The sequence below is a fragment of the Vespula pensylvanica genome, chromosome 24, assembly GCF_014466175.1.
Source record: "Vespula pensylvanica isolate Volc-1 chromosome 24, ASM1446617v1, whole genome shotgun sequence".
Lineage (NCBI taxonomy): Eukaryota > Metazoa > Arthropoda > Insecta > Hymenoptera > Vespidae > Vespula > Vespula pensylvanica.
In genome coordinates, this window is record NC_057708.1 from 1,234,092 (window position 1) to 1,243,806 (window position 9,715).

Genomic DNA, 9,715 nt, shown 5'->3' on the forward strand with positions numbered 1-9,715 from the left:
AAAAAAAAGTAAATGAAAGAGAAAAAATTCGAGTCTTTGAGGGCTAAAAAACGTTCCTGTCTCTCTTTTTTTTCATTTTCATTTTCTTTTTTTTTCCTGCAAAGAATATTTAAAAAAAAAAAAAAAGAACAAGTAGTGTCGTGACGTAATTCCTAAAGTGGATAAATCGTCTTCTTCATCTTTTCCACATCGTTCTTAATACCTTAATTAAGTTCACGGTACGTGTTCCGCACGTTTGAGCTTAACTCGATGGAACGGAAAGGAAAATCTTAAATAAAATAGAAAGAAATAGTAATAAATATTTAGAACGATAATAATAGTAACATGTTATTTTACATATTACGTATTTACATGGTTATTTAATTAAACGAATATGTTGCTATTTCGCGCGTGGAACCCTTAATAGACTTTAATTAACGATTGCATCTTTGTCTCTGTCTTTCTGTGTCTCTTTCTCTCTCTCTCTCTCTCTCTCTCTCTCTCTTACTTTTTCTCTTGTTCTCTCTCTTCCTCTTAGTCTTCAACTCCTTCATTACATCAAGTGACTCACGACAACTTGAGGAATTCAACACTTGTGTATTCTTGTGGAAAAATTTAACTGAAACATTTCATTTTTTTCTCTAAAAAAAAAATTATATATATATATATATGTTTAATAATAATATAAATCAAGTAAAAGTAATTGTTATTTAAATAGATTATATTTATATAGAATGTCAAATATATTATTATACTTTATTATCCTTGAATAAGTTAATAATATTAATATATAATGGTATATTAATACTATATTATAATAATATTATTAATATAGTATATATATATTATTACAAATATATATATATATAAATATAGTATATATTTATATAATACAAATATATATAAATATGATATATATATATATATATATAGTATAATGTACGTATAATAATTTAATATACATTTAATATATTATTATAAAAGTTTAGTATGTTATTATAAAAAATAGAAAATGTTTTATGTTATATAACTTTTTTTTTTAAAGAGTAATAATATTACACATAAAAGAAAATTACAGAGTAGCAACGATCATTTTGTTAATTATTATTATGTATGAGATAAAAGAATGAATAAGAGAAAGAGAGAGAGAGAGAGAGATAGAAAGAAAAAGAAATTAATAAAAAGAAAATGTATTTTTTATGAATCTGACGTTGAAAATTTCAACGAGCTGCCCTTTTACGAGGAAGGGCGTATATTCCCTCAAGCTGGAGGGTTGTGGCTGAATTAAGTCGTGGGTGGAAAGGGATGATTCATCCCTTCATCGAAAGAAAACGAATCGATATCATAACGTGCCTTCTCTCTCTCTCTCTCTCTCTCTCTCTCTCTCTCTCTCTCTCTTTCTTCTCGTGCAGGACACGTGTCCTGAGAACGACCTTTACCAAGGTCAATATGCTTTATCATAGTAAAATATATATTTAAAATAAAAATATTCATATATCAAACAATCCAGCAAAATGTTCTTTTTATCAATTTATAACGATTCTATCGTTGAATTTGTTAATAATTTTATGAAAAGATAAAAAAAAAAAAAAAAAGGAAATCACATAAATTTCTAAACAATTTATTTACTCGTTTATTTAAATTTTTGAATCCATCCTAAATGCTTGTATATATTTTTTTCTTTTTAAACAGAAATCGCAAAAAATAAATTACGATCGATTTATAATAAATAAGGAATAAATTAATTTAAAACATAGAGAGAATATGGAAGAAGATATATTATTATTATGAGCAACGTTGGTAGATTGACGATTTTAATTTTGATAACAACATTGACGTATCTGAAGGCATTGACGGTTGTCAACCATCATAACGACGACGAATATGTACTCGAGCATGAAGTCCTTTACAAGGATGCGATCAACGAAGCAAAGAAACTCGAGATTTATCCAGGTAAAATAACTGTATTTAAAAGTTCACATTTATTTTAATTACATATTACATATATTAAATATATGCTTTTATATTACGTACATAAATCTATGCGTGTATGTTATGTACGTAAATATGTGTGTGTATGTGTGTGTGTGTGTGTGTGTGTGCGTGCGTGTGTGTGAATGTTACAATGTTCTATTTTCTAGTTTATCGTAGAAATGTAGTACTTGTAAAACAATTTTGATATGGTTTAAAACCCGATTCGTTTATTTATCATATCGACTAAAAATAACTCGCTTTGATCTGATCGATCGTGAACAATGAAAGATCACAAAAGCACTCGATCAGATTGATCTTACTTTTATACGATGAAAACACTTAGATATAGTGTTCATTTTGGAAATAACATAGTCGAGATAAAACGCGACTATGTTAATACATACATACATACATACATACATACATACATACATACATACATACATATGTACATAATGGCTGACGGGTTCTTTGCTTTTACTGAACGATCACCTTGTTCTCGATCTTCTACGTTATGTACTTACTTAGATCTCTCGCTGTTTGAACGACTGTGAATATGTAACACACCTTTTTTTATTTGTTCACGTTGAAAATATCATTTGAAATGGAATATTCTATGTCATCGAGAAAATCTTTTCATTAGATTATTTTCGTTCATTATGATTTATTATTATTTCTAGGTCCAATACCAGGATGTAAACATTGCACCAATTCAGAGATAACCTATTGCAAGAATGGAAGCGTCATTAATGATCATTGCTGTTGCGATGGTAGTTATAATAGTAAGTGTTTTACGATTATAATAATATTATTGGTATATTATAGTATATTTTACGATGTAATGATAATGTCTAATTTATGTTATAATCATTTTACAATCATTGGTAATAATCATTGTTACGTTTTTTTCTTTTTCATTTTTTTTCTCTTTTTCTTTTATTCGTTTACACGTAAGGTGTCCAGTGTTTTTTTTTTTTTTTTTTAAGTGGATCCAAATTTCTGTCCTACGTTTGCGCGACAATTTTTTTTTTTTATTTTTTTATATATTTTTTTACAACGTGAAGAGCCCGTACTTATAATAATTTTTAATTAGCACGAACGTGATATATAAATTTTTTTTCAAAAGGTTGGTTTGAAGCATTTTCTTTTTATTTTTTATTTTTTTTTTTTTTTTTTAGTGGACACTTATTTTTTTACTCCTACGTTTATGTAACAATTTTTTTTTTCTCTCTGATTTAATTTTTTACAATCTGTTATCAAAGATCGTTTGGAACGATCTCGGACACCCTGTATTAATTTCAGTTTATATATATATATATATATATATATATATATATTTCTTTTTTCTTTTTACAGAATTTATACAGGGCGTCTAAAATATTTTCTAATAAATAACTTTTGTTTCATCCGAGATAATTTTTTTTTTCACTTATAATATTTATATAATCATAATATCATTTTAATATAAAATATCAGTTCTTCAGTCAACGATATAAAATCAAAATAAAATCAGAGATACCCTATACTTCTAATGTTTTTATTTGCATGCGCACGTACAACCACCCACACACGTATACAAAAACATAGTTCTCTTTCAATTTTTCTTTTTTTTTTTTTTTTTTTTTTTATAATTACGACCTTTCTCGTTTTATTTATATATGATCCGTGAGATAATAAAAACGTTAGAAAAACGATAGTCCTTTATTCAGACGATAGTTCGTGCGTGAAAAATGAACGTCCTCGTAAGCGAGCGATTCTTTTTACGTTTGCATGGTGATAGAAAAAGAAAGAAAAAAACGAGAGAATAGAGAAAAAAAAGAAGAAAGAAAGAAAGAAAGAAAGAATAATAATCGAATCGTTCCTAACGTCGAACTCTAATTCGTTCTATCCTCTCTATAATAGAACATTATCCTATTATAACAATAATGATCCTATGATGACGTATTTACCTTGATACATAAAATCATGAATGCGTTAATACGCAACCTAGATACATTTAAATAAAAAAAAATTAAAAAAAAAAGGAAAAAAAAATGGCCGACTATTATTTTTTCGATGAACTAAAATATAAAAAATAGAGAAAAGAAAATAGATCATAGTACGAATTCGATGAATAATTGAAACAAATTAGTTTCCTTTAGAGTCATCATCGTTCAAACAGTGATTATTCGTTGTTAGAATCTTTAAGAATCTAATTACGATTCTGATAATGATAAAAAAAAAAAAAAATAGATCATTATCAGAATCGTAATTAGATTATATATACTGTTAATCGTCGTAGGAATGATTTAAAAAAGAAAAAAAAAGAAAATTTATTTAAGCAAGCTCACCAGAAGTATCATTCGATTTTAGCCGGTAGTAACAATGAAATCGCGTTGCTGCACGTACGAAGTGCACGTACACGGAATACTTAACATCTTTTTAGCTATTCGATCGATCGATCAGAGTGAATCGATCGTTTAGTTCGTTACTTTCTGCATGTTACCTTAAAGACATTGTTGACCGGTCACGAGTATACTTGTGTGTTCGCACGTATATGCAATTTGTGTGTGTGTGTGTGTGTGTGTGTGTGTATGTGTGCAAGCATGGGCAGATGTCTGTGTACGTAATATTATTAAAGTATAAAATCGTTTCAATCGTTATTACGTTATTGATTATTTAAGCTAATAATGTTAACTTAAATTCTTTATATATATATATATATTCGCATTAATATTTGAAATGATAATTGATAATAAAGTTGGATATATTATAAATTGTTTGATTATATTATTTAATATATATTTAATATTTAAAATTTGTAATAATGTTTTGTAATTTGATTTAATGGCAATATAGTTCTCAGTATTGCAATATTTATTGAATCGAAAAAATGGCGTCTTTTTCTTTTTTTTAGGTTTTTTTTTTTTTTTAAATAAATAAATAAATAAAGAGTAGAGAGATTATTATTTAGTGATTGTATTATTTCATAATTATAGTCTTGTATTATTATTACTATAATATGTTCATTATTATTTATTATTATTATTATTATTATTATTATTATTAATTAATGAATTAACGAAATGAATGAATGAATGAATGAATGAATGAATGAATGAATGAATAATATTATTTTATTATTATTAGGTAATTATAATCTATTAATAATACTGAATATTAGTCGTATTAGTATATTCTATATTGAATATTATATATGAATATATATATATATAGTACAACAAATTTATAAAAAAGAAAAATAAATTCAAATCTACTTGAATTTATACGATAGAAATAAATTCGATAATTATTAACGCGTAAAAATTACTATGATATATATGTAGAATTATTTAATTTATGATAAAGGATAAACAATTCAAGCCCTTGTTTAGTTCAAGTTTTTCATCTTATTTTCTTTTTCTTTCCCCTTCCTTTCGTGGTAATACACGATAATCTGAATTACGATACAAAAACGACACCGGAAGTATTTTTTATCTCTTTAAAAAAAATTGACCATATATACGTCACATACTAAACCGGTTGATTATCACATTTTTACATACATGACGTAAAGGTTTATTGCTCGAATATAAGTTTTTTTAAAATTTAATGGATTTAAAAAAAATTCTTTTATATGTATACATATATATATATATATATATATAAAATCATAAAAATATAATAATTTATATTATATATATATATATATTTTTATTATTCCTGTATACTTTTATATTTATTGTTATTACATTATTTTTAAAAAATTTATATATATATATATGTATATATAAAAGTTTTATTATATAAACAATAATGATTAATAGTATGTAATATGTGTGTAATATATATGTCTATTTCGTGGTTTGTTAGTTCGTAAATTTTCCATTGTTTCAGAAGTGTTCCCCTTCGTTGAACACACTTGTCGCGTGGGACCAGAAGAATGCAAAGTAGAGGCTGGAGATTGTGCAGAGTATACAAGATTACGTGAATGTTGTTGTCACTCTTACTTGGCGTCTGTGTGTAAGTTAAAGATAGAGAAGTATATATATATATATATATATATATATATATATATATATCTGATATATTTACATTTTTTTAATTAATATAAATTAAAGAAAAAAAAAAGAATATATATATATCATATTATACTATATTTATAGTATACTTTATACTCACGTTATAATTATATTTTATTAGTATGATTAGAAAATTATATTACTATAAAGTAATTATATTGATATACTGAATATAATAATAATAATAATAATAATAATAATAATAATAATAATAATGTAATGGTATAGTATATTATAACAAATAATATATTATACTATTTAGTATATTTAAATTAACAATAATAGTATAATAGAACAGTATAATTATTATTTAATAATTCCTACTAATTTATCTTTCTGCGAATTAATTTATTAACTTAGTTAATAATTATACTATTTCGTAGTACTAAATATATAATTATATTAATATAGAAAGAGAGAGAGAGAGAGAGAGAGAGAGAGAGAGAGAGAGAATATAATTTATACTTAAAAAAACATGAAATTTTAATATATATTATATATTATAATATATAATAAAAAATATCGTATATATATATTTTTTCTTTTTATATATTATATATCATTTATCAATCAATATTATATTTGACGAATAATTTATATATATATATATCATAATCGTTATCAATTATTTTTCTTTCTCATTTTCTATTTTTTGTTTTTCTTTTCTTTTACAGGGAAATATTTAGCGACCGGCGAAGGATCTCGCAATGATGCAAATTTAATAATGTTCCTGACGATAATAGCAATGGTGCTTGGATTATACTTAACGTAAAAGCCGATTATAAAAAACATTACCAAATATTTTGTACAGTATGGGAGTATACTCCTTAATAAATTATTTTTACATCGATTAATAATAATTAATTCGAAATAGACGATATAGTCTCTCGTTTATTCATTCATTTGTATTTTCTCTTTCTCTTTTTTCTGTTTCTTTCGATTTATACTTCAAAAAGCAAAAAAGAAAAAAAGGAAAGAAGACAGGAAGACAAAAATTGAATTTTTTAATTGAATATATATATATATTTATATATATATATATATCGATCTTTCGATTAATTGTAATTCATATTATTTATTATTAAGATCATTTTGAAGAACGTCAGATCGAACTGGACATAAAATAAATTGAATAATTTGTCATTAAAAAATCTCCTGAGGAAGAACTTCAATGACATAACATAAATAATTGGATACGTATAACGATTAGAACTTTTAAAGATAATGATAAACTATGGAAAAATAAGAAGAAGAAAAAAGAATACTCTGAGATTAAGTTAATGACAACACGCGAATCTTCTTTTTCTGCTTACGTCACAATTTATATTGTCTCTCTGCTTACTTCCTCTCGGAAAATAAAATTGACGATGATTTTAATGAAAGAGAAATAGAGAGAAAGAGAAAGAGAAAGAGAAAGAGAAAGAGAGAGAGAGAGAGAAAGAGAGAGAGGGAGAGAGAGAGAGAGAAAGAAACTTTAGTATAAAGAATTGTAATCGATTAGACGCGTTGTCTAATGTCTAATTCACACACATACATACATATATATATGTATATATATTGAGAGCTCATTCACACGAGAATTATTACATTATCCATTTGGCATATTTCTTTGTTTTCTTTTTATCTTTTTTCACTAACATCGTAGGTTTATATCAATCAAGAATGTTAATTAAAATTGAACGTGTGAGATTTACATGTCGATGAGGCAATCGTCAGAATTTTACGCTGTTAGTGGATAGATAAAAAGTCAGTGCGATAATATGCTAATTGACGAACTTTCTATCGCCAACGTTTACGTTCTTTAAGCCTACTTTCGTTCTTGTCCTAAAAAAAAAAAAAGAAAAAAAAAGATAGAAAAATAGAAAAACAAGAAGGAGAAAAAAATAGTAAGTTGGATTTATTGTATACGGTCTTAATCTTTAAAAATAAATTTAGTGAGCGATTAAGAATATTTAATAATATTCGAAAAAAGTCTATTCGTGTAAATCCATTTTCTACTTTCGTTTCTTTTCGTTTTTGATTTCTTATTAAGTGTGTGTGTATATATATACACAATTCCACTTATTTACTTGTTCATTTTGCTTGTGTTTATGCGAAGCATCAGTGAGATCAAGCCATATAACCAGTTTCAAGTAACGGACTCCGTAAATACTTTTGATACCACCGTAAGGAATCTGTGAAGATACGTATGTGGGTGAGTAAATCTCGCGTAGGTTTACGAAAACGATCGACGATTTCATTTTATTTCAATTCATTCCTTCGAAAAACTTCGTGGTGTTTGGTTGAGAATTTCTTTGTGCTTAAAAATTTCTATGGGACGGCATAGAATGTCTCTTTTCGTGGTTCTGTTCGTGACATTTATTCTTCGTAACGACGTATTGGGTGTATCAAGTAAGTTTTATAATTTATTATTTTATAAATATGATTTGTACCATTCAATGATTATATTAACATAATTTTAAAAAAGAAATAATTAAATAATACGATTAATATGCTTCATTTATTAGATAATATTATAGAAATAATATATAATGACATATATAGCGTTTGGATTAAAAGTTACATTGTATAAAAAAATCTTTACCCCTTATTATAGATAACCCAGATGACAGCAGTGACGTATCAGACGATCAATCATCAGGAGCTAAGTTCTTGTACACACCGGAATCTCAAGACGACATGCGCCAGTACTACGATATATCATCGGTCGGTAACATTTATCGACCGTATCCTCCGATCGATAAGTAAGTAAATTCGATTTGTAATATTTATCGACCGTTTTTTCCGATCGATAAATAAGTAAACTTTTGTTTTATCGAACGAGTTTCTATTTCTTACATCTACCATTATCGTTAGTCAATGTCGCGCTTTTATTTTTAACATATCGAATGATTTTTTTTTTTCTTTTCTTTTTTTTTTTCAGGAGAAAGTGTCCGCTGTGTGATAGTTCTATATATCCTTATTGCAGTGAAAAATTATTACACGATGCATGCTGTTGCACAAATCCCTATATCCAAGAATTACCATATCAGTGCAAATTGGCTGATTGTCGATTTTTACATGCCAATAGTTGCAGAGAACATCGTCTTATAGCTAATTGTTGTTGCAGCGACGATTATCGTTCTCTATTGAAAACTTTCGTAGAGACGTCCTTGTCCTCGTCAGTTTTATCTAATAAAGGACGAGGAAAATTAAACTGAAATATCTAAATAGAACTTTCTCCTTCGTCATCATCATCATCATCATCATCATCATCATCATCATCATCATCTTCTTCTTCTTCTTCTTCTTGCCAAAGTTCATCGCGCAAACGAACGTTGCTTCTTCGTGCGACGTAAAAAAAACTGGGTCAATGAAATCGTGACAAGGGCTGCTTGATTATTAATTATCCGAGTCAATTAATCTTAAATTGCATTCAATAAAATTACACTGGGATAATGCTCTTGCTTGTTCTCATTTTTTTATCACGGCCGATAAGAGACGATCTTTAGTTATCATTTCTTTTTCCCTCATCCTTCCTCTTCTTAATATTTTTCTCCTTTACTTTTTCTTCCTTTCTTCCTTCCTTTCTTTCTTTCTTTCTTTCTTTCTTTCTTTCTTACTCACTTATTTTTTTTTATTCAATTTTCTTTTCTTTTCTTTTTTTTTAATTCCTTGCCACTCTTTCTCTTTATAATTTCATATCTTTGACGAACTCTCTC

General features: G+C 26.2%; 2 protein-coding genes across 3 annotated transcripts in view; both read left to right on the forward strand.

Annotated features, from left to right (window-relative positions):
• Positions 1-6,892, forward strand: part of LOC122637192 — an 8,553-nt gene extending 1,661 nt beyond the window's left edge. The window contains exons 2-5 of one of the 2 annotated variants that reach the window (XM_043829193.1): positions 1,672-1,932; positions 2,634-2,735; positions 5,833-5,955; positions 6,689-6,892. In XM_043829193.1, the coding sequence (XP_043685128.1) occupies positions 1,767-1,932; positions 2,634-2,735; positions 5,833-5,955; positions 6,689-6,786 (489 nt within the window). In that variant the 5' untranslated portion in view covers positions 1,672-1,766 and the 3' untranslated portion in view covers positions 6,787-6,892. Of the gene's footprint in view, positions 1-1,671; positions 1,933-2,633; positions 2,736-5,829; positions 5,956-6,688 lie in introns of those variants that run through there. The other variant, XM_043829192.1, reaches the window with a different exon arrangement.
• Positions 6,893-8,282: 1,390 nt separating this feature from the next.
• LOC122637191 lies at positions 8,283-9,460 on the forward strand. Its single transcript, XM_043829190.1, has 4 exons — positions 8,283-8,405; positions 8,611-8,758; positions 8,938-9,256; positions 9,296-9,460. Exons 1-3 carry the CDS (start codon positions 8,327-8,329, stop codon positions 9,212-9,214), a joined length of 504 nt encoding a protein of 167 aa, XP_043685125.1. The 5' UTR covers positions 8,283-8,326; the 3' UTR covers positions 9,215-9,256; positions 9,296-9,460.
• Positions 9,461-9,715: the final 255 nt, after the last annotated feature.